This window comes from Notolepis coatsorum, assembly GCF_963971535.1.
Source record: "Notolepis coatsorum genome assembly, chromosome: 2".
NCBI classification, from domain to species: Eukaryota; Metazoa; Chordata; class Actinopteri; order Aulopiformes; family Paralepididae; genus Notolepis; species Notolepis coatsorum.
Genome location: NC_140166.1, coordinates 172,779,026 through 172,804,105, shown reverse-complemented (window position 1 = coordinate 172,804,105; position 25,080 = coordinate 172,779,026). Strand labels below are relative to the sequence as shown.

Below are 25,080 nucleotides of genomic sequence, written 5' to 3'. Positions count from 1 at the left end.
CATAATATAACTCATTGAAGGGGTGAATGAATGAATTGCTGCATTTCTATAATATTGTTCTCAAAGTGGTTTACAATAGAATAGCGTGACTGCGTACGGTTTTCAGTATGGATGGGCCCCCCACTGGGAATTGAACCCCTAACCTTTGGCAGCATGCCAGGAGGACCATGCTGGGATTAAGCTGTCGCCCTGAACCTTCCATCTGTCGGAAGTGACAAAGGCTGTAGCGATCGCAATAATACAGAAGCAAAACTTCTGAAACGTTTACATTCAATACAGCGTTATCGAAAATGTTTAAACAGTAAAGACGATTCTCCTCCTCTTTACTCTCGTTCTCCCCTCCGTCTGCTGTCTAAACTAGTCATCTGCCTGCATGTCATCTGTAGAGTAGGTGGGGGGAGGGTACACTATGCACACACACACACACACACACACACACACACACACACACACACACACACACACACACACACACACACACACACACACACACACACACACACACACACACACACACACACACACACACACACACACACACACACACACACACACACACACACACACACACACACACACACACACACACACACACACACACACACACACACACACAGGGAGAAAGTATGAAAGCATTTTGAATAAAAAATCTAAATCTGTATCAAATGTGAAAACGTGTGTGTTTTCATAGTGTGGCGCCTGGGGACCGGCTCCAGTTGTAATGCCAGTACATTGGTCAAGCGGCAGGAAACCTGGCCTTGGTGTTTTGAGGTTTGAGGCTTTGGAGTTGACTGATGAAGACTACATGGAAGTAAAAATGTATCCTAAGTAAAAGCACTAAAGACCAGAGAGCGGATGGACAAAGAGTCCTGCATCGGTCTTCTCTCAACTCACCTCTTCTTAACCCTAACCTCAAACCCCGCCCTCTATTGTTGATCCTCCAATCACAATTGTCGTTTTCCCTCGAAGGAGGATCAAGAAAAGAGGGGCAGGGCTTGTGATAGGTCAATCCTTCAGCCTGCACCCCCCCCCCTGAATCACCCACTTCTGCCCATAATAATTATATGATTCAGTTCAAGCGAGTCAGGGGCCGCTGGCCCTCCTCTCCTCCGAGCCTAATTCCCCCCCCGAAATGCTCGAAGTGAATGATAGAATTATGGAATTTGGAAACGTGTCGGAAGTGTGTTATTCAGGAGGCTGGAGACTAGGGGTGTGGACATTTATAGATTCTAAGATGCATCGCGATGCGGACGTGGACTTTCATGTTCTTTTACAATGTAGCGCTTTGGGATTTGCTCCACAACTATAAAGCGCCATACAAATCAAATATATTATGACTATTATTATTGTATTATTAAAGCTAGTGCTCTGGTCATGCATCCACTCAACTCATAGAAAATACAGCATCAGGCTATTCTAAAAGTATTTATACTAATAAAATGGAGTATTGAACCATTTTTAATAGCTGGGTATTGAGATACCTTTCTAGTATCTGTATCATGCAACACTAGTAGACATTTATTTTGAGATTCTGATTTAAGAACTTTCTAAATAAGTAAATTTATCTGACTGCTTGTATTAATTGATGAAAAAGTAGCCATGTGCAGTAATATAGATTATAAAATTGAGGATGTAATATATTATTGAGCTGCATCGAGATGCATCGTAGAATCTAATCGAATCGTGAGGCCAGTGAAGATTCACAGCTCTACTGGAGACTCTCCCTCTCCCTCACCCACCACAGCACAAGCGTTGTCATCTCCAGTATTCTCTAGTCTCCAGGAAATATCTCCTGTATCTTGGGTATTTAATCTACAATTTATTAATAATTTAGCCACTGGATATTTAATCAACCAAAATGTTTGTGTGAAAACAACTTGGAACAAAATATTTCTACAGCATCGAACAAGGGGGTAGATGTTGAAACTAGATGTTAAAACCCAGTCGTTTTGAAATAACATTGCCTAAAATATTTCCACGTCTCATTTCGTCATCATATTTTTAGGGACCGATATGTTTTTATTGAAGACGAAACCAATATCCAATTTCTTATGGATGGCGATATCGAGTGCAAATGTTGCATGCACATTAAGCAAAACAGCCTGTATAAAATGTCACAGAAATGTCAATTCTACAATTGGGGCAAATATCATCTGTAAAAATGTAATTGGTCCGACACCCATTGGCCGATATGTGCTCATCATTCATAACTCTAGTCTATACCATGTTATTACAGTTTCCTCACCGCACAGGACCATTGTAAGACAGTAAACAATACTATTGAATTGCAGCCAAGACCTACTAACTAGACAGTATGTCTGGTGTCTGGAAGGGTTTTACATTTGTGGTTTGTGGACTGTAATTGCTTTTACCAGCCCAAAGCTGGATATTACTGATGAATATTATATGAACTGTGGCTTCTTGTTTTCTCCAGTTCACAAGTCATGAATGAATGAATGAATGAATGAATGAATGAATGAATGAAAACTTTATTAACAGATTGCAGAATGGGTACAGTACAGTACAGCTCAATACATACAATTGTTAAGGGGATGCAGACCAGAGAAAGACTTTCGTCTTGTTTACATCAGGGTCCCCCATTTTCAATTCATCGTAACATATATGACATACATGACATACAGATAGACAGTACTGCTCCATCTATACATTTATGACATACCAGATTTGCAATTACAGTACTGTTTGTGATACAAAAAGAGTCCAGAAAGAAAAGAGTATATACATTAGGCGTGGAAACTGTACATTGGATTGGGTAGGTGGGGACTGTACATTGGAGGTGGTTGGGTGGGTGGGGGGGGGGGGGGGGGGGGGGGGGGTTGGTTAGGAGTGGGGGGGGGGGGTTGGGTAGGAGGGGTGGGTGGGTGGGGGACACTGTACAACTGTACAAACAACACTGTACATTGGATTATTGACAAGACCATACTTGGTAATTTACTGTACATTGGAGGGGGTTGTGTTCGGACATTTACAGGGGCCAGTTTCGGGTTGCAGTCTCCCTTAGGTGTTTTTTGAGAGTGTTTTTGAAAGTGGGTAGTGATTCACATTCCTTTACAGCTTTGGGTAGGGCGTTCCACATTGATGTGGCATAATTGCGAAACGTGTTTAGTCCCTTGTTTGAGCCGAATCTGGGTTTAACATGATTTGTGGAGCTCCCTCTGGTGTTGTGATCGTGGTATTCACTGACCTTTGGGAAGTATTTTGTCATGTACATGGGTACCTTGGTCGTGTAGTGTATCTTGTAGACTAGGCCCATTGCAAGTTGCTGTACTCTGTCGTCTACTCTAAGCCATCCTAGGTTGTCAAAGTGGGCAGGGGTGAGGTGGGTTCTAGGAGTAAGGTCAAGCAGTAGTCTGACCAGTTTGTTTTGAGATGTTTGTAATTTTGTTTTTAGCGCCTTTGAGGTGCTTTGGTACCATGAGGTGCAAGCATAGTCGTAGTACCCTTGAATGAGTGCTCCTGCTAGAGTCTTCAGTGTATTCTTGTTTACCAGTGAGGAGATCCGGTACAAGAATCGAGTTCGTTGGTTGACTTTTTTTATTACATTGGATGCCATTTTGTCACAGGAAAGATTTGCCTCTAGGATGGAACCCAGGTAGGTAATATCTTCTTTCCTTGTGACAATATTGTCACCCACTGTAACTGAGAAGCCGTCGGTCTTGCTGAGTTTGTTATTTGAACCGAAGAGAATGGACTCTGTTTTGCCCATGTGTAATGATAGTTTGTTATCAGCGAGCCATATGCAGATTTTGCCTAGTTCTGAGCTGAGGGTTTTTTCAACCTGTAACTTGTTCTTGTCAGAGACCAGCAGGGCTGAGTCGTCCGCAAACAGGAACAAGTTGCAGTCACAAGCTGACGACATGTCATTTGCATAAATTAGGAACAGTAGCGGACCTAGTATGCTTCCTTGTGGAACACCACAGTTTACTGTGAGGGGGGGGGATAGGGTACCGTTTACCTCCACCATCTGCTCTCTCCCCTCCAGGTAGGATTGCATCCAGCTCACTGATAGACTATCAAAACCAATTGCTTTTAGCTTGTCAATCAGAATGGTGTGATTGACAGTGTCGAAGGCCTTATGTAGGTCCAGCATGACCATGCCGCAGTATTTGCCCGCGTCCACCTCTTGTTTGATGTGGTCGTTTAAATAGAGAAGGCATGTGTCAGTGGAGTGGGATGTTCTGAAACCAGATTGGAATTCGTAGATTAGATTTTTTTCCGCAAGGTATTTTTCGACCTGTTCGTATAAAATTTTTTCCATGACTTTCGAGATGGAGGTAAGGATAGAAACAGGGCGGTAGTTGCCTGGGTCTAATTTACTGCCTTTTTTTTTTTTTTTTTTTTTTTTTTTTCATAACATCAATATACAGTAAGTGACCTGGGTGCACCCGTGTATAGGCTGTATATATAGTAGTAGTATAGTAACAGCTATATGTTACTATATTTTATAATGTCAAAGCCTTGTGTGATGTCATCACTGGTAATACAAGCTGAGGTCAACATCTCTGTCCATTAGTACCTGCTGACTAAGACACACACACAAACATACACACAGGAGAAATGCACATACATTCACACTCCACATGTGCATACTCACACACGTGCGCACACGCACACACACACACGCACTTACACTGGAATGGCACATACATGCATGCGCACACGCACAGTACACTACACATCTACTCATGTCATACTCTTATGTGCAATATCATTAATATTTAATAGTATATATTTATATAATAAACTTATTATATATGTATATTCTTTAAATATTTTTTTTTACTTTATTTGTATTTTGTTATTACATTTGTGAGCCGGATGCAACCTGATTTTGTCCTGGTGTGGACTTGTCCTGTGTATATAGTCTGAATGACAATAACGTTAATCTTGAATCTTGAATTGAATCTTGCTTTGCTTTCCCCTGACCTTTCTGCCTGCCAGACGCTGTGTGCTCACACTGGCATGGCTCTCTGACGATCTGACAAGTCTGACTACTCTTTTAGCCTCAGCCCCGCTTATCACACCACCAACAACCGGCTGACAGACCGATGTCTATGTAAGTCCAGGGATTTTACAGAGGAGGGAGGGGGTGGGGGGGGGGCAGGACGAGAAAACCACAACTCAACAAAACAACAACAACAGAGGTGGTTCATTTAACCCTTTCACTGCCGCACTACAGAAGGTTAACCCTTTACTATCACACTACCGACGGGTAGTAAAGGGTTAACCTTCTGTAGTGCGGCAGTGAAAGGGTTAACATTTTAAAAGAATTATAATAATAAACACACACACACACACATACACATCATTGGATGGGCAACGCTCTGTTTATTTGTTTTCTTAACCCTTTCACTGCCGCACTACAGAAGGTTAACCCTTTACTACCCGTCGGTAGTGTGATAGTAAAGGGTTAACCTTCTGTAGTGCGGCAGTGAAAGGGTTAACCTGCTGTCATGTGGCAGTGAAAGGGTTAACCGATTTGCGGCCAACCACGTATATATACGTGATTGGGCGCCATCCTTTGAAGGCCAACCACGTATATATAAGTTTTTATTCCATTTTAATATCCTACTCAATGCTGTATTTTGGGTGGAAACAACATATCGGGACTCCGAAAGTGCAGTACCGGCCAGATCCTGGTATTGGCGCTGTCTCGATAATGCATTGTCCCCTGTTGCAGACCGGGTGTCAAATTTTTTTCGCTCCGGGTTAGCTTTTCTGTTAGCCTAAAGCTATGGCTTTACCAGATCGCCTGGAATACTTTTTGCGACGCCGAATTCAGTATGCAGTAAAGGAATATAGCATCAGCCAATGGACATATCGATCTACCAGATGGCGATCAAATAACTGGGAAATTCTTTTTGGAATCCAACCGGCCACAGGTACGAGCGATTTGACGTCAATTTCAGTCTGATCGGGCCTTGTTCTCATAGCCATCCACCCGGTCAGCATATAATGTTGCAATAACGAATGCCGTTATTGGTAATCAATAATCAGAAACGATTTTTAACTCTAGCTTGTGTAGGGCCGAAACGCCAATCGATTTAACGTTATTAGCTTAGCGCCCTATAACTAGCTTTGCAGGAATTACCCCAGACCATTGCGGTATATAGTTCATATTCACGACGCTATAAAACGGGAACGTATTGATGAAAAAAAATTTCTTTATGGCATATTGAAGGGAAGGTTATTCTGTCAATTGACAATGGACAATAGCAATAATATAAAATATAGATTTTGCTCTACAAACAACCTCACGCACAGTGAAAACTTGTAATGAAAAGCTGGCCTCATAGAGTGGGATTAGACGGGCCCCAATGGCCCCGAATGTGTTAAAGGGAAATGCGTTTACTGTCTTCTCCAGAGTCAGACAAGAAGATAGATACAAATGTCCTATATATATAATATATATATATGAAGAATATCTGCCAATATATCGGTATCTGAATATCAGTATCAGTCCGGCTCTAGTACACAATACTGGACGTATATTAAGTATATACCGTGTACACACTACTGGACATATATACCGCGTACGCACTACTGCACGTATATTAAGTATATACCGTGTACACACTACTGGACGTATATTAAGTATATACCATATACACACTACTGGACATATATACCATGTACACACTACTGCACGTATATTAAGTATATACCGTGTACACACTACTGGACGTATATAAAGTATATACCATGTACACACTACTGGACGTATATTAAGTATATACCGTGTACACACTACTGGACGTATATTAAGTATATACCGTGTACACACTACTGGACGTATATTAAGTATATACCGTGTACACACTACTGGACGTATATTAAGTATATACCATGTACACACTACTGGACGTATATAAAGTATATACCATGTACACACTACTGGACGTATATAAAGTATATACCGTGTACACACTACTGGACGTATATAAAGTATATACCGTGTACACACTACTGGACGTATATAAAGTATATACCGTGTACACACTACTGGACGTATATAAAGTATATACCGTGTACACACTACTGGACGTATATAAAGTATATACCGTGTACACACTACTGGACGTATATTAAGTATATACCGTGTACACACTACTGGACGTATATTAAGTATATACCATGTACACACTACTGGACGTATATTAAGTATATAACGTGTACACACTGCTGGACGTATATAAAGTATATACCATGTACACACTACTGGACGTATATAAAGTATATACCGTGTACACACTACTGGACGTATATAAAGTATATACCGTGTACACACTACTGGACGTATATAAAGTATATACCGTGTACACACTGCTCACTCACCTCACAGCGGTAACACTGCACATGGAAGTCCCGGTCCAGGGCCACGATACGAACGGTCTCCTCCTGGCCTGGCGCTGGCATTATGGGCTCAGAGCAAACACAGCAGCGCGGGGCAAACTTCCTGTGACAGAGACAAACAGGGAATGAGAGGGAATAGCTTTAGAAATTACAGCACAATGGGTTTGATACAGTGAATATGAGCCACGGCACAGAAAAGCCTTGAAAACTAAATTGTAGGCCTGTCCCCGACTAAGGATTTGTATAGTCGACTTTGATTGGCCTAAATTAGTTTTCTTAGGCAGTTAGCCTTGCTGGTTTGCGCGTCATTAGCATTAGCCACGCTTCTAGGCCACTTTGCGTTAAATTAAAATTAAAATTAAATAATAATTATTATTGTTCTTTTAAATTTTTTGGCAGAGGTTGGCAGTCGACTACTGCTCCTTTCGATCGATTAGTCGACTATTCGACTAGTCGGGGTCAGCCCTACTAAATTGAAAGCACGTTGGCTCAACTCCTGTAAATGTGCTCTATAAATAAAAGTGATTTGACAAAAACAAAACTCCATATTAACTAAAAAACACCTCCATCTTAATTGAATCTTAAAATAGTTTTATTAGTGGAAAATAATTATCTGCCAAGAACCCAGGACTCAAGCATACACTACTTGAACCAAGCTGGTATGAGCTGAATCCACTCTGGTCCTACAGTCTTATCTACCTACAAGTGTGGTGAATATGTAGAAAGGGAATAACAGCAGGCTAGGGCCCTGTTAGCAGGAGTCGACACGACCCGACTCATCCTCAAAGCGTGCTCACTGGTTTAGCAGTATGTAACTTCAAATCAAGTAATTTAGGACGTACTTGAAAAGGAACAGGTCTCTCTAACAATATGGCCAACGAGGATGTGAGAGGAGCTCTGAGGTTTCAGGTCCCGTCAGGTGATTGACGGTGAGGTCGATACCTCTTCTACTGACAGGACCAATGAATGGCTGGGATTTCGGGCGGGGGGATGTGGCGCGGGTCGAGTCAGACACAGCTGTTCCTCGACACAAAGGGCTGGATTGTTGAGGTCACGCTTGTCATGTGGAATTAAAACAGCAGGCGTGTGTGTGGCGATTCCACAAAGCTGTGCGCTCTCCAACGCCAAGCTTGATACTTCTGCTTCCCTTCTGGTCACTGCGTAGGGTAACGGCCATTATGCAATCGGTAGAGTCTAATGCTAAGAGAGAGAGAGAGAGAGATCTTACGAGATCACTCGTGTGGACATATCTGTACTGTATCTGTCAGATGACAAATATGACACGGGTCATATCTCGAAGGCAGTTATGCAACCAGCGGAATGTACCACGACCTCGTGGTAACCTCGCAAGAGCGGTTTCACAAGAGCATCTGACTTGTGTGGACATACAGTATGAGCAGTGTTGTAGTACTCGATATTCAGGATTCGTGACTCGACTTGCACTTGAGCACCGATGACTCAGACTTGGACTTGAGCACTGACTGCATTCGGACTCGGAAGGTGCAGACGAGGACTCAGACTTGTTAATTGATAAATACAGTCGTTTCTTGACACAAATGGGGGACCCTGATGTAAACAAGACGAAAATCTTTCTCTGGTCTGCATCCCCTTAACAATTGTGTGTATTGAGCCGTACTGTATTGTACCCATTCTGCAATCTGTTCATAAAGTTTTCAATCAATCAATCAATCAATCAATCAATCAATCAATCAATCAATCTTTTAGTTTTTTCTGTAATAGGCCCTAATCATTTGGCATACGATATTGATGGCTAGTGCATTTGTTTGGCTATTGTGTCACAAAGTAAATAAACTCCCTTTGAAATGGTGACCGCCGTGTCATTTATGTTTAATGTAGACCTTTTTTTATTTGTATGTCAGCTCTTTGACTGCAAGAGTGGAGTGGACTCAACCTTGACTTGGATGCAGACTAGGGTAATGGGGACTCGACTTGGATTCGGACTCGACCTCGAGATTTAGTGACTCAACTACAACACTGGAATGAGTACAGTGTACATCAGATAAGAACTATAACACCGTACTGGGCTGTTCTGCTTATGTGACCGGTAGACTCAGAAGAAGAAGCTTCTATCCCCAGGCCATCAGGCTGCTCAACGAACAATAAACACTATGCAACAACCATCAAATGCACACAGCACGTCACACACCCACATGCACACACTCACTTTAAACAAACAACACACTGCAGCACCCACTCTCCACACTTTAGATCACCTAAACACACTTTATATTTATTGGTAAAGGATTTGCACTACAACTCGTACACCTTACTGTAAATTGTACCTCATCCCATTTCTGCTTTGCACTATATAGTATTGTATATTAGTACATTGCATAGTATATTGTATATTGTATGGCAACTCAGTTACTTCTATTCTGCATCGAACATTGTACATATGTCTATACTATACTGAACACTGACCTCTATTTTTACTTCTATTTTACATGCTATACTATTTTATTTCATACTTATCTTGTCTAGCACAGTCTCTGGAGCGTAACAGTAAGAAGCTTCTGTATTTCTGTATGACAACTATTAAAGAAACTTGAAACTTGAACTATGCAGCTACTAGCTAACACAACCTCATACTAACCTCACAGACAGAAATCTCACAAGGTCCCGTGGGTTGTGGACATACATACAGTATATGTCTATAGTATTTATAGATACAAAGCACCTCTATAACCGGCAATGTCACTCACTAACTAACTCTCTCATTCATTCAATCCATCCATCCATCCATCCATCCATCCATCCATCCATCCATCCATCCATCCATCCATCCATCCATCCATCCATCCATCCATCCATCCATCCATCCATGCAGTCATTCACACTCACTCACACTTAGCCACTCTGCCCCTAGCAGCAACGCACAGGCCAGTTCAGTCTACAGTATATGAGAATGCTTTGCATCTATGACTATCTATGACTGTATGTCCTTGTTCTGATAAGACCTATAACAGGTCTGGTTAGAGTGTTAGACGATCATTATGCAGTCAGTAGAATGTACCATATAACACAACCTCGCAGATCTCACTAGATCACCCGTGGCTTGTATGTGAACAGTAATGAGCCATGACTATGTCTAGTCTACTACTCACCTTATAACAGAGATATTTGTCACGATATAAAACAAGGGACTTGCCGTTTGTCATTCAAAATTGATGTTCCTTTCTATTCACAGTGTCAAAAGCTCATAGGAATTTTTAGGATAATAATGCAAGCCAGCAGCATCCTTGTTGCCTAGAAACAGTATGAAATACTCAGTATAAAGAGTCTCTAATATTACAGTTGCTGATGAAAGCCGCAGCGTCTTGTAACAGTCACAAATTTGCCTAGAATATTTTTGTGTTATTATTTAGTTGAAGTGCCATGTTTTGGTTACTAAGTAGCGCTAATTGTTTGTACTTGATGCAGCAACAGGTTTCATTTGATTGAGCCAGTGACTCACTTCACTTCCTGTCTACCTGCCGTCTGGCACAACGTTAACTTGTTTTCTCTAGTAAAAACCATGTGGCTCATCGTATGGTCATAAGCCTAACCATAGATATATATAAAGACTAGATAGTAGGGCTGTACCAAATAGTTCGAAGCTTCATTCATAACGTTGACATTCAAACATCAACATTAGAAATGTTTTATTTAAATATATATATTTGTGTGCGTCTATTCATTCTGTTTAAACCAATGAGGTTTTTCTTCACAGTTGCAGATAAAGATTAGGCTACATTAATATTATACTATTATATTATGACTCGCCATGAAAATTTAAATAAAACATTTATCATAAATGATGTAGCCTATCTGCATCATCCGCTTGGCGCTCCATCAAGACGCCACCATCACTTTCGTACAAACCATGCCCTTATTGGATTATTTATGTTGACGAAACTGATGAGTTATATTCATTAAAGAAAGTTGATTTAATAAAAAAAATACTAATTTAATCATATTAATCACTTTATTCAAATTGAGGATTTAGTTTGAGGATATTTTTTTAATTATAAATTTTTTATGATTACGTCATAAAATATGATGACAGACATTCAAAGCTTCATTCGAAAACTTCAATAGAAGCTACGAATGTAAAAAAAGGACATTCGATACAGCCCTACTAAATAGCGCAAGGCAGCGTAGTTCACTATTCTGGTACGTATTAAGATCTGCACAAACAAAAATACTCTTAACTCGCTGAAATCTTGACTGATTTACAAACAGTTTGGTTTATTACAAACGCTATTAACACATTCCCGGCCAATCACATATATATATGTTATTGGGAGCCAGCGCTTGACGGCCAATCACGTATATACGTTTTTAACTCGTTATTTCTTTTATTCGCTATTGCCATTCATAATTCATCAAGGCACCTTGTGCATGCTGTTCTGAGTGTGTCTGAGATTGCAGACGGTCAATACCGCCGCCTAACGCATTGTGGCCGCTATTGCACTCCATTAGAAACCATGTATTTTTTTTCTGGGCCGAGCTGAGCCGTGTGGGCGGGGTTTAAATACTCCGGCGAGGTAACCTGTTACAACGATATCACAACTAGGCTGCCCCCCCCCATCCCCCTCCTTCATATGCAATGCTGGAGAACGTGGCACGGACTCCCACGACCAGTACTTCAAAAGGGCGATCAGATAATTGGATTATTTTTTTTGCAAAAAAATTTGCAAGCGAATAAAGCTATGGTTATTTCAATAGTACATGCACTATAGACATTCATGTTATGAGTGGGCGTGCTACCTGTAGCAAGATGGCCGCCATGTGGCAACGTCGGTCTCCGTTGGCCAGCAGCGTGGGTGAGTCATCTCGTCTTTATATATATATACATTTACATTTAGCTGACGCTTTTATCCAAAGCGACTTACAAGTTCTGTATGACAAGTCATCAGGAAGGGCACAACTCTATCAGCTGAGTAACAATATTCATCAAAGTGTTGAGTGCTACAGTGTAGGTTAGTTTATTAGGACAAGTGCATGACAGTAAGGTTAGTTAGGGTTAGATTATTATTATTATTATTATAATTTTTTTAAATTTCAGATAATGGTTGAAGAAGTGCGTCTTTAGTCGACGGCGAAAGATTGGACGGGTTTCGGCTGTCCTAACTGGGGTGGGTAGTTCATTCCACCATTGTGGGGCAAGGACTGAGAAAAGGCAGGTTCTCCTTGATGACCCTCCCGGAGCTCGGATAGGAGTGGGTCTGAGACGGCCAGAAGATGCAGAGCGTAGGGGTCTTGAGGGTGTGTAGTTAGACCACAATATATCTATGAGCCTAACAGTATGTTTTTACAATAAATGGGTGTGTGCGAAACAGCGCCAACGTCCGCGTAGCTCTTCACTAAGCCAAGCTGTCCTGGTAGCTCCTCACTAAGCCAAGCTGTCCTGGTAGCTCCTCACTAAGCCAAGCTGTCCTGGTAGCTCCTCACTAAGCTAAGCTGTCCTGGTAGCTCTTCACTAAGCAAAGCTGTCCTGGTAGCTCTTCACTAAACAAAGCTGTCCTGGTAGCTCTTCACTAAGCAAAGCTGTCCTGGTAGCTCTTCACTAAGCCAAGCTGTCCTGGTAGCTCTTCACTAAGCCAAGCTGTCCTGGTAGCTCTTCACTAAGCAAAGCTGTCCTGGTAGCTCTTCACTAAGCAAAGCTGTCCTGGTAGCTCTTCACTAAGCCAAGCTGTCCTGGTAGCTCTTCACTAAGCCAAGCTGTCCTGGTAGCTCTTCAATAAGCAAAGCTGTCCTGGTAGCTCTTCACTAAGCTAAGCTGTCCTGGTAGCTCTTCACTAAGCAAAGCTGTCCTGGTAGCTCTTCACTAAGCGAAGCTGTCCTGGTAGCTCTTCACTAAGCCAAGCTGTCCTGGTAGCTCTTCACTAAGCGAAGCTGTCCTGGTGCGATTCTTTAACGCTAGCAAGTTAACGCCACGCAGCCAGACACGTCGCGGTCTTACTTGTGAAAGTCCTCGATGCAGTGGATGTGGTTGGCGGCGTCCACGGTGAACGGGATACCGTCCAGGCTGCGCTGGCACACCACGCAAGTGAAGCAGTGAGGGTGGTAGGCCTTTCCCGTGGCCCGCAGGATGCGCTCCATGATGGGCTTGCTGCAGATGGTGCAGGTCTCCAGGGTGTTCTGCGAAAACACACAGAAACACAGGCGGCTGGCGGTTACCAGACTGAACATATGAAGATTTTGTTGGATTTAGTTGTTTACAATACTTACTATAAACACAATACTTGTGTTTATAGCAACAATGAATACCTCGATCTGAAGCGGGGAATACATCTATCAACAAACATATAAATCAGCATTTAGAACATTAAACATCTGGCATTATTCGATCCTACAGTGTCCTATCGTATATGTAATTATTAATTATGTAATAGTTTCTGTGACCAGCGTTGCATGTTAAAGCTGCAACGTGCTGCCCGTCTGCCGATGCAACTATACCATCCAAACAGAAATGTGCAGGACTTGCAGACAAACAGCAGGAGCTGTGCCATGTAACGCAGTGAGGAGTTCAGTCAGACAACTCCCATATTGAAATAAGAATTTTATTGAGCGTGAACATAAACATGTTTACATGGCATGGTTTCTAAATGACTCCCTGCTGAGCATAATATAACAGCAGCCAAACATGAAAGCAGGGAGTGATCAATTATAACCCCCCCCCCCCCCAATATAAAACCATGTCCTTCTTGGACCACAGACAAACAGAGCCCACATGTGGATACTGGGTGGGTGCGAGCAAGAGAGAGAGAGAGAGAGAGAGAGAGAGAGAGAGAGAGAGAGAGATGAGAGAGAGAGAGAGAGAGAGAGAGAGAGAGAGAGAGAGAGAGAGAGAGAGAGAGAGAGAGAGAGAGAGAGAGAGACGCTTCACACAGGAGCACAGTATGCACTAATCTTGGACAATCACATTTTTATTGATATTGAAATCATTATTATTAAACACGATTACGAGAAACACGCCGTGGCTGCCTCCTACTTCTCAACAGCTTCTGAAACTACTGTTTGGGCTTGGGGGGGGGGGGGGGGGGGGTGGGTGGGAGGAGCTAACCCTAGCTAACCTTACTGTCATGCACTTGTCCTAATATACTAACCTACACTGTAGCACTCAACCCTTTGATGAACATTGTTACTCAGCTGATAAGAGTTGTGCCCTTCCTGATTTGTCGTACAGAACTTGTAAGTCGCTTTGGATAAAAGCGTCAGCTAAATTACTAAAATGTAAATGAGCTGTAAAGGAAGGGTGTGGTGCGTTTACAACACTTTTGTGGCACAATAATAGTTTTATCTCGATTATCTTGTTTTCATGATCGTGGGAAGCCTCTCTCCCTCTCTCTCTCTCTGGCGTATGTCCTTAAACCTTCAGCTGCTCCGTTGAGGCAAGCCAGTCCAACGCGTCATCGTCCAGGTCGATTAGACCACGATCGCCATTGGGTGGTCGGTGTTTGGGGCAGCTGCCTGTATTATATGTTCCACAGTTTGTAATGGGTCCCCGCATTCGCACTGGGCACGAGGCCCCATTTCTGCATTGCTGCTCCAAAGCGGCCTACGCCTGTCCTTGGTTGAGGGTTGTCCATTGCGCTGCCAAGAACATCTGTGGGATCTTTTTTTTTTTTATCCACTTTTTTCTCCCCATTTAAAAATGTTCTCCCATCCCAATTTCGTATATCCAATTCTTCCCTCCCCTGTCTTGAACGTTGCTAGACTATGCCTCCCACTGGTCGGCTGTAGTGAGGATAGAAGCCTTGCATCACGTGTCCCCTCCGGTACACGAGGAGGCAGCCGTCGCATCTTTTCACCGCAGCAGCTCAAACTCTCAGTGGCGAGGAGTAATGCGTGGGAGGCTCACGCTGCCCCCGTCACTTCCTGCTTCCGTCGCACCGCCGTCACCAAACCGACCTGTAGGAGTCGCTGTCCACAACGTCAAATCCCCACCCCCGGCTTTCCCACCCTCTAACACTTGCCAATTGTGTTAGTATGAACGACCGGCCAACCGGTAGCAACGCCGAGAGCTGGGCTCAGCCGCCCAACATCTGTGGGATCTTCAACATAGTGGTGAAGCCTGGATGGTTCTGCAGACTTCCACTGGTCCCTCCATCCTGCCTTGACCCAGGAGGCCTTGGAGGTGTCAGCTGGTGTTGTGAGGAGCAGTTCTTGGGCGTGTGTGACAAAGGGGCGCCAGGACTTGAGGCGCATGCGCCGTGGTGTCTCTGTAACAATCTAGTGGCGGAGGTGGGATTCACTCATTGTGCCTTTCGAGCGAGGGCCAGCGTGGCTGCGTGGGAAGCCAAAATCATGAAATTGAAACTTGATTAATTGCCCGGCCCACTTCTCATCGTTCTCACAGAGTGGCAGAGGGAAGTGATCCCATCCCTCTGATGAGGAACAAGCCTTTTCATTATACATGGTGAAGAGAGGGAGCCACGCTAGGAAGTGTGCATGAGTGTGGTTCACCATACTAAATGAAAGTATTTTCAAAAGAAAAAGTAAAAAAAATAATGCTAACTGAATTGAAAAAACTCTGCCATGATTTGAGAACATTTACAAGAACATTTACTGTGCTGGGAAATACTTACTGTATGTGAAAGTGAAATGCCACCAGCAGTAAAGGACACTGAAAGGACACTCCATCATAGTAGTTAGAGGCTCAGGTCCAAACTCATTGGGAAAATGGTGGTTGCGGCGTGTTAACCCTCTCACTGCCACACTACCAAAGGGTTAACCCCTTCACTGCGACAATACAGAAGGTTAACCCTTTCACTGCCACACGACAAAGGGTTAACCCTTTCACAACCACATTACATAAGGTTAACCCTTTCACGACCACTCTACAGACTGTTAACCGTCTGTAGTGTGGTAGTGAAAGGGTTAACCGTCTGTAGTGTGGTAGTGAAAGGGTTAACCTTCTGTAGTGTGGTCGTGAAAGGGTTAAACTAGACTGAACAGAAATAAAGCACATTACAAACCATTACCACATTATCACTCCAATTAAATACTCTGACTGGGCAGCCCCTGGACTTCTTAATACTAATACTAACCTTCGTACTGTCTTTTACTAGTATGCACTCTAGTAGTATGCCTATACTACTATGCTAATATAGTTAGTAACGTGACGTAACTTAAGGCTTATTTGGGCTTGTTGAATTATTATAATGCTTTCCTTCCCAACCTCATGACTGTGTGGCCAAGTTCAGCTCCAACTCCATAGTGAAGTTTGCGGACGACACAGTGGTGGTGGGGCTGATCTCGGACAACGATGAGAAGGCCTACCGGGAGGAGGTTGAGGTACTGGAACGCTGGTGCTAGGACAACAGCCTGCTCCTGAACATTGGTAAAACCAAGGAGCTGATCGTGGATTTTAGGAGAAGACAGCAGGGGACACACACACCACTGAGGATAAACGGGGCTACCGTGGACAGGGTGAGCAGCTTCAAGTACCTGGGGGTCCACATCTCAGAGGATCTGACATGGACAACACACATACAGTAGACTCAGTCGTAAAGAAGGCGAAGCAGCGCCTCTACCACCTGAGACAGTTAAGGAAGTTCAGAGTATCTGGGAAGATACTCCAGTCCTTCTACTCCGGAGCTGTAGAGAGCATCTTGACTGGAAACAGCACGGCACAGGACAAGAAGGCCCTACAGAGTGGTGCGCTCAGCCGAGCATACCACGGGTATTGCACTACCACCCCTGCAGGTCTTATATAACAAGAGGTGCAAATCCAGAGCCTGCAGAATAATGAAAGACCCTCACCACCCCAACAGCAGCCTGTTCAAGCTGCTGCGGTCAGGCAAACGCCTGCGAACACCAGCAACTAGGACAGAGAGACTTCGGCTCAGCTTCTTCCCCCAGGCCATCAGAGCCTTGAACACTGAACTCTCCACACACAAGCACACATGAGCACACACACAACACACACACTGTACACGCTCACACACTAGCAGCCACTTTAACATGAGCACACACACACTCATGCTGCACACGCTCACACTTATGGTCACTTTACAAAAGGAAAGGTCACTTTAAGAATAGTATAGTATAACTTGAGATTGTATAATATAGCATTGTATAGCAGTGTACATAAAGAGCCAGTGCCTCATCCATAACTAACAGTGTATTGCACTATCACAGGACCTAGCATGTCTACCATGCTCTGTAAAAACTCATGTACATATACCGATATGCCCTACTTTGATTACTTGTATTATTGCACAATGTCGTTCTATTGGATTCTTATTATATAATTATTATTGTATTATGCACAATCGTTGCGGGCAAGACCCCCCGTATTTCATTGTATACTTGTATGCCGTGACAAATAAAACTCTTGACTCAACTGCGATGCCTCACCATTATGGCATAGGAGCTGGACAAGGACGGTTTGGCTGCGATATAGGTTCCACAAATACATCTATGGCAGGAACTTTACTATAGTAGAAACTGATCACAAGCCTCTGACTTTGTTGTTTAATTAGACTAAACCTGTACCCAAGATGGTCTCACTATGCTTATATACAGTGGGCTGTATGGCTCAGAAACAGCAGCATGCTAATAGGCTCCCCATGCCTGAGTTCCTCCCTGCAGGAGGAGAGGATGATCATGTTCCGATGCTACATTGGATGGATGATGCACCCGTGACTACAGAATTGATTGATTGAAAACTTTATTAACAGATTGCAGAATGGGTACAGTACAGTACAGCTCAATACATACAATTGTTAAGGGGATGCAGACCAGAGAAAGACTTTTGTCTTGTTTACATCAGGGTCCCCCATTTTCAATTCATCATAACATACAGATAGACAGTACTGCTACATCTATACATTTATGACATATCAGATTTGCAAATACAGTACTGTTTGTGATACAAAAAGTGTCCAGAAAAAGAGTGTATATACGTAGAACCTGTACATTGGAGGAGGTTGGGTGGGTGGGGTGGGGTTGGGTGGGTGGGTGGGGGCTGTACATTGGAGGGGGGGGGGGGGGGTTTGGGTAGGGGGACGACGACACTGTACACTGTACATTGGAATACTGACAAAGCCATACTTGGTCATTTACTGTACAACTGGGTTAGGGCATTTGTAGGGGCCAGTTTCGAATTGCAGTCTCCCGTAGGTGTTCTTTGAGAGTGGTTTTGAAAGTGGGTAGTGATTCACATTCCTTTACAGCATTGGGTAGGGCGTTCCCCATTGATGTGGCATAATTGCGAAACGTGTAGTAGTAGACATCCCTTGTTTGAGCCGAATCTGGGTTTAACATGATTAGTGGAGCTCCCTCTGGTGTTGTGATCGTGGTATTCACTGACCTTTGGGAAGTATTTTGAACAAGTGAAACAGTGGACAGCATGAGTATATACTAAAAGGTTGGCCTTCTATAGTAGAGCCTCAATTCATGCCTTACTTAAGGTATTTTTAGGCAGTACGAGATGCTCGGATTCACAGGGTCTCACTGCGCTCCTCGTATGAATAGACAGGCAGACAAGGCTGTTGCACTTCACATAGAAAAAGGTTCAAGACAATTCAACCCTGTCCGGGTACGACCGCGCCAGTTCCACAGGATTGTGCCCGCTTGTTGCTCCACCAATCGGAGTGCGAATACCTCCCTACCTGCCCGCTCACTTCTCACTGAGAATGAATTACTTAGGCATGTGAATCACTCCCTGTCTGAAAAGACCTTTAGAGATAAGTGTTCATGATGGATGTAAATGGCTGCATTTATATAGCATCTTTATCCAAAGCGCTTTACAATTTTGTTCCTCACATTTTACCCATTCACTCACACACCGACGGCGGAGACAACCATGCAAGGTGCCAACCTGCTCATCAGGAGCAATTAAAGTGTCAAGTGTCTTGCTCAAGGACACTTCCGACACACTGCCCGGCAGGAGTGGGGGAATCAAACCGGGAACCTCCAGATTACCAGGCGACTGCTCTACCTCCCGAGCCACTGTCGCCCCCGGATGTGTTCTGTGGGCCGCTCGAGTGGTTATTCCTCAACAAGCTAGAAAAATGCCGCTAAAGTTGCTGCATCAGTGAGTCCCAATCCGGGAAAGTCTAGGATGAAGAGCGAGGTCATGTGTCTGGTGGCCACGGATGGATTTGAAGTAAACCAGTGTGATGCCTGTCAACAGAACAGCACGTCTCCTCATACGGCGCCATTACATCCCCGAATGGCCAGAGAAGCCATAGACTCTGCTTTATATGGATCATGCAGGTCCATTCTTGGGCAAGATGTTCCTTGTATTGGTCGATTCCCATTCTAAATGGATGGATGTACTGTATATCGAGGAAAGACAGCAACCAGGCATGGAACCATTAAAAAAAATAAACGCAGACAAAGTTTCAGTGTCTATGGAGTTTCCCCAGATGTTGGTGGGATAACGCTACTTGCTTTACGTGCTGAGTTTCCCCAGATGTTGGTGGGATAACGCTACTTGCTTTACGTGCTGAGTTTCCCCAGATGTTGGTGGGATAACGCTACTTGCTTTACGTGCTGAGTTTCCCCAGATGTTGGTGGGATAACGCTACTTGCTTTACGTGCTGAGTTTCCTGATTTCAATGAAAGGAGGACGGGAGCGTTAGAAAGTGTCCAGATTCCTGTTTCGTCATGGAGTCTCCCCACAGGTTGGTCCCCAGCAGAGATGCTGATGTCCCAGAGGCCGAGGTCCGTCACTGACCCGTTACTCTTGGACTTTAAAACTAAAATAAAAAAGAAACCGTGGACACAAAAAGTTAATCATGACGCAAATACCAAACTCCAAACAAACAAAAAAACAACAACTATGGTCCCAAATGGATCCCCACAACCACTGAGAGCTGCACAGGTCCACTGTCACACACAGTTCTCATTGGAAATGGACAGAATCTGAGGAGGCGGGAGCTCAGTGGGATTTCTCAGATAGATCCCAGTACACCCACAGATGTGGGTTTCCCATCCCCCTGTGGAGCCAGAGCAACTTCAGTCCCCTGAGGTCAGTGTCTCTCGTGCGGATAACTCAGAGTGGTCCACCTAGGCTGGGCAGTGAGTCAGCACCTCTAACGCCACTCCTGACTACTATGATAATAAAGATGTAAATACAGTAGGCTAAGGAAATGATTATTTGGGGGGAAATAAAATGTCAGTTTTAAAAGGTTTTGCGTGTATTACATTGTCTTATTTGCTCTAGTGTTGGCTGCAGACCTGAGAAAATGGTGGGGGGGGGGGGGGGTGTACTATTCTTATACTATACTATACTACTATCTTTTTCCCCCTCCTTTTTCCTCCGATTTTCTCCCATCCCAATGTTAGTCGTTATGCCAATTCCCAATCCCCTTCCTGGTCGCTGTGCACTTACCCCCCACAGTCGGTCTGGGAGAGTGGAGGCTACCACGTGCTTCCTCCGACACACGTCCAGCCAATCAACCGCTTTTTTTCACCTGGCAGCGCGGATTCTCACTGAGAGGGCGTAGCGTGTGGAAGGATCACACTACCCCCCTTAGATCCTATCCGCGCTTAGCAGGCGCCCCGACCGAACTGTAGGAGTCGCTGTTTACAATGACCCGGACCCACCCCGCCAGCTTCTCCCACCCTCTAATACTGCCAATTGTATTAGTGTGAACGGCCAGCCAAGCTGGTGACAACCCCGGAGCTGTGAGCTGGATTCGAACAGGCGAATCCAGCCGCTCCGGGGTTGGTGACGAACGCAATCTCCGTTACGCCACCTGACCGCCCCTGGGGGGTGTACTATCTTGATACTTAACCTAGAGGGAGCTCTAGGCTCCAGGTGTTGTACCTGTCCAGGTGATTCTACATGAAGAAGACCCATGGTCACGCACGTTTGTTCGGAGCTGTCAAGAGTGGGAATCCTACCCGTGGAATCCTGAACCCTCGTCGATGTTTCTTTAGGACACACTGTTATAGCAACACGTAAACAGGACACAAGACCTGTAGCCGAGCCTGACCTCGGATGCCTCTGCGGCTGAAGGATTCTGATTAGTAGTTCTCTCAAACACAACACAAACAGTCATTTTTCAACTACCCCCTCTGCCCTCCACCTCATGCGAGAGCAGTAAATACTTCCACTATGTGATGACTGTAGCCTTTCCGCAGCCAGACGTCCGGGCAGCCGGCCCGAGGGGGGGGGGGGTGGGGGTGGGAGGAGATGTGGCATCCGCCTTGCCTCTTGACTTATCTGTGTCATCCCTCTTCTTAATATCTACTGGGGAGACACCATTTGTTATTTCAATATTTCATAAATAACGATTGCCTCTCTAAACAGCGATGCAATTACAGGGCGATGGATATATCATGCGAGGGTGATCAATGAGGTCCCTGCTGCGGTTGTTACTGTTCAGGCATTTCCTGGATCTCCCCCCACCCCCTCTCTCTCTATCCCCGCCCCCCTCCTCTCGCTCGCTCGCTCGGTGTCTGTATGCTTGGCCGGGCTGAGGGGCACAGGGTTCAGTTGTTCCCCATTGGCTCCCGCTGTGGCAGCAAGCCGGCGCAGTGTTTTCAAACAGAGCTGGAGGTGTGTGGCAACACCACGCCGCGTTCTCCGCTGCCTCCCAGACGCGCCGCCGCCGGGCTGGTGGGCCCCGCCGCTCCGAGATGACACTTCAGCGAGCGTGTACGGCCGAAACCCGTGTGCCCGCCCTCCCTCCCGCCCTCCCCCCTCCCCTGTCCGGCAGAATAACCGAGGAGCATAAAGCGCTGACATTTATAGTCTATATGCTAATTAAACGGAGTTGCCGGGGTTCATCGAAGCTGCAGTGTAAAGCCGCGTCGACGCTGCTCTGCATGTCGTGCAGGGCATCGCACCTCTGCGTGGCATGCAGGGCGTCGCACCTCTGCATGTCGTGCAGGGCGTCGCACCTCTGCGTGGCGTGCAGGGCGTCGCACCTCTGCGTGGCATGCAGGGCATCGCACCTCTGCGTGGCGTGCAGGGCATCGCACCTCTGCGTGGCGTGCAGGGCGTCGCACCTCTGCGTGGCGTGCAGGGCGTCGCACCTCTGCGTGGCGTGCAGGGCATCGCACCTCTGCGTGGCGTGCAGGGCGTCGCACCTCTGCATGTCGTGCAGGGCGTCGCACCTCTGCGTGGCGTGCAGGGCATCGCACCTCTGCATGTCGTGCAGGGCATCGCACCTCTGCGTGGCGTGCAGGGCGTCGCACCTCTGCGTGGCGTGCAGGGCATCGCACCTCTGCGTGGCGTGCAGGGCGTCGCACCTCTGCGTGGCGTGCAGGGCATCGCACCTCTGCGTGGCGTGCAGGGCGTCGCACCTCTGCGTGGCGTGCAGGGCGTCGCACCTCTGCGTGTCGTGCAGGGCGTCGCACCTCTGCGTGGCATGCAGGGCGTCGCACCTCTGCATGTCGTGCAGGGCATCGCACCTCTGCGTGGCGTGCAGGGCGTCGCACCTCTGCGTGGCGTGCAGGGCGTCGCACCTCTGCGTGGCGTGCAGGGCGTCGCACCTCTGCGTGGCGTGCAGGGCGTCGCACCTCTGCGTGGCGTGCAGGGCGTCGCACCTCTGCGTGGCGTGCAGGGCGTCGCACCTCTGCGTGGCGTGCAGGGCGTCGCACCTCTGCGTGGCGTGCAGGGCGTCGCACCTCTGCGTGGCGTGCAGGGCGTCGCACCTCTGCGTGGCGTGCAGGGCGTCGCACCTCTGCGTGGCGTGCAGGGCGTCGCACCTCTGCGTGGCGTGCAGGGCGTCACACCTCTGCACGCCCGGCCTCTCAGTGGTTGTTTGTCTACCCCCGTATGATGCTGCGGCACACTTATATAAGAGGAGGGAGAGAGAAGTCTCCAAGGCACGTCCAGTAATCCTGCTAGTTAATGTCACGTAGAGTGTAAACAATCAATGATCGTGTAAGAGGAGGAGATGGCAAAATATAAACAGCCGCTGGCCAAGTGACAGTGTGTGTTATGTTTTAATGAAGATGAAAATATATTTTATATATATATTTATTTTCTTTACATTTGAGGAAAGATGTCAAGAAACAGTTGAGGTAACATAAAGGTACACTGCCACACTGGTCAAGAACCACTACTCTATTGTATTGTATTGTATTGCACAGAATTATTTGGAATGCCAATTTTTCTTCCATGGTGGAAGAGACAACGGTTGGTTGCTACTGTATGTGTAAAGTATTGGCTGCTGCTGTAGTTGATATATGAGAAATATATTTGTACTGTATTGCATTGTCTTCCTTTTCTTGTTGAGAAATATATCAACAGAGATTGTCATGCATTGGTGTTTTATGACTAAATAATTAGCTTTTCCAATGTTTTACCTACTCTACTACTGCACACAAGTTAGAAATTTTTCCTCTCAAAAGTGGTTACCAACAGCCATGTTGGAAGAAAGAAAACTACGCAAACATTCTGTCCATGTATATTGTGTGTCACAGGGCCAGAGAAGGTATATATATATAATGTATATAAATCAAAAATAAATCTTCACAGCCCTCTTAGAGAGGCATTATGTATGCAGAGTAGATGAGCTCTACTTTCCTGGTTTTTCTCTCCACGAGTGTAATAGAAATAAACATTATTCCCAGGGCAACACTTGTTTATAAACAATGTCCATATCAGTCCTCCTCCATCCTGGAAGTGGGCGGAATCATTTAATGAGCTAGCTGCACTGAGCCCTCCTGAGAGAGGGGGGGGGGGGGGGGGAGAAGGAGGAAGAGAGGAAGAAAGAAAGAGAGAGGGAGAGAGAAAGAGGGAGGGAGAGCGAGAAAGAGAGAGAGGAATAGAGGGAGAGAAAGGGAGAGAAAGGGAGAGAAAGAGGGAGAGAGAGAAGGAGGGAGTGAGACAGAGATGGCCCTCAGGATTCACCTCCCTTTTCTCCCCCTCTGCACTTGAAGGAAGGGAGGGATGGAGAGAGAGAGTGGGGGGAAGGGAGGGATGGAATGGAATAGAGAGAGGAGGGGAGTGGAAGGGAGAGAGGAGAGAGAGAGAAAAGGAGAGATAGACAGGGAGACGCGCAGAGAAAGAGATAAAGAATGTGTTTGCGACCTGAGTTCCCTCAACAAGAGACTGGGGTTCAGAAGTAATGCACCGCCCTCGCCTCAACTCATCTGTCTGCCTCTACTTACTTATTCTCATAGGCTCTTCATGTGGGAATACCTTGGCCTTGTTTAGCTTAACTAGAGCATATGATTCCACAGCACACACTTCCTCCAGGCCATTATAATGACTACAGTACTCAAAAGACAAAAAAAAGCAAAAGAAACTTTTCGGTGGCAAAATTCCATTGTATTAATTCTTTCATAGTGGCGAAGTTGTAAGTATTATATAGCTATGGAAATGAATTGAGCACTGTTTTGGGGACAGGGTGATTCTTTTTTGTATTCATATATTAGCATTACGTATCATCAAATACCTAACGGTCACATTACACAAACACGGTTCTGACGTCAAGGCAAGTCAGATAGACTTAGAGAGCTTGGGGTTTGGGTTGGCTACCACTTCCAGAGAGGCTTCAGAGGCGCCTTCCCCCTCAGAGAGAGAGAGAGGGGAGAAGAGAGAGAGAGGGGAGAGAGAGGGGAGATAGAGAGGAGAGGAGGAGAGAGAGAGAGAGAGAGAGAGAGAGAGAGAGAGAGAGAGAGAGAGAGAGAGCTCTATAAGAGCCCCTGAGATCAGCCACTAGAGGGCTGTAGATGTCTGCGAATGTCCGGGCTTTGCTTCACTCCTATCTAACCGTGATGTGTTCA

General features: G+C 45.4%; 1 protein-coding gene across 3 annotated transcripts in view; it reads right to left on the bottom strand.

The window, feature by feature from the left end:
- Nucleotides 1-25,080, bottom strand: part of lpp (LIM domain containing preferred translocation partner in lipoma) — a 411,859-nt gene that overhangs the window by 5,704 nt on the left and 381,075 nt on the right. For all 3 annotated transcript variants that reach the window (XM_084307814.1, XM_084307813.1, XM_084307815.1), the window contains 2 exons: nt 13,340-13,518; nt 7,357-7,477 (listed from right to left, as the gene is read on the bottom strand). In XM_084307814.1, coding sequence (XP_084163940.1) covers nt 7,357-7,477; nt 13,340-13,518 — 300 coding nt within the window. The remainder of the gene's footprint in view (nt 1-7,356; nt 7,478-13,339; nt 13,519-25,080) is intronic.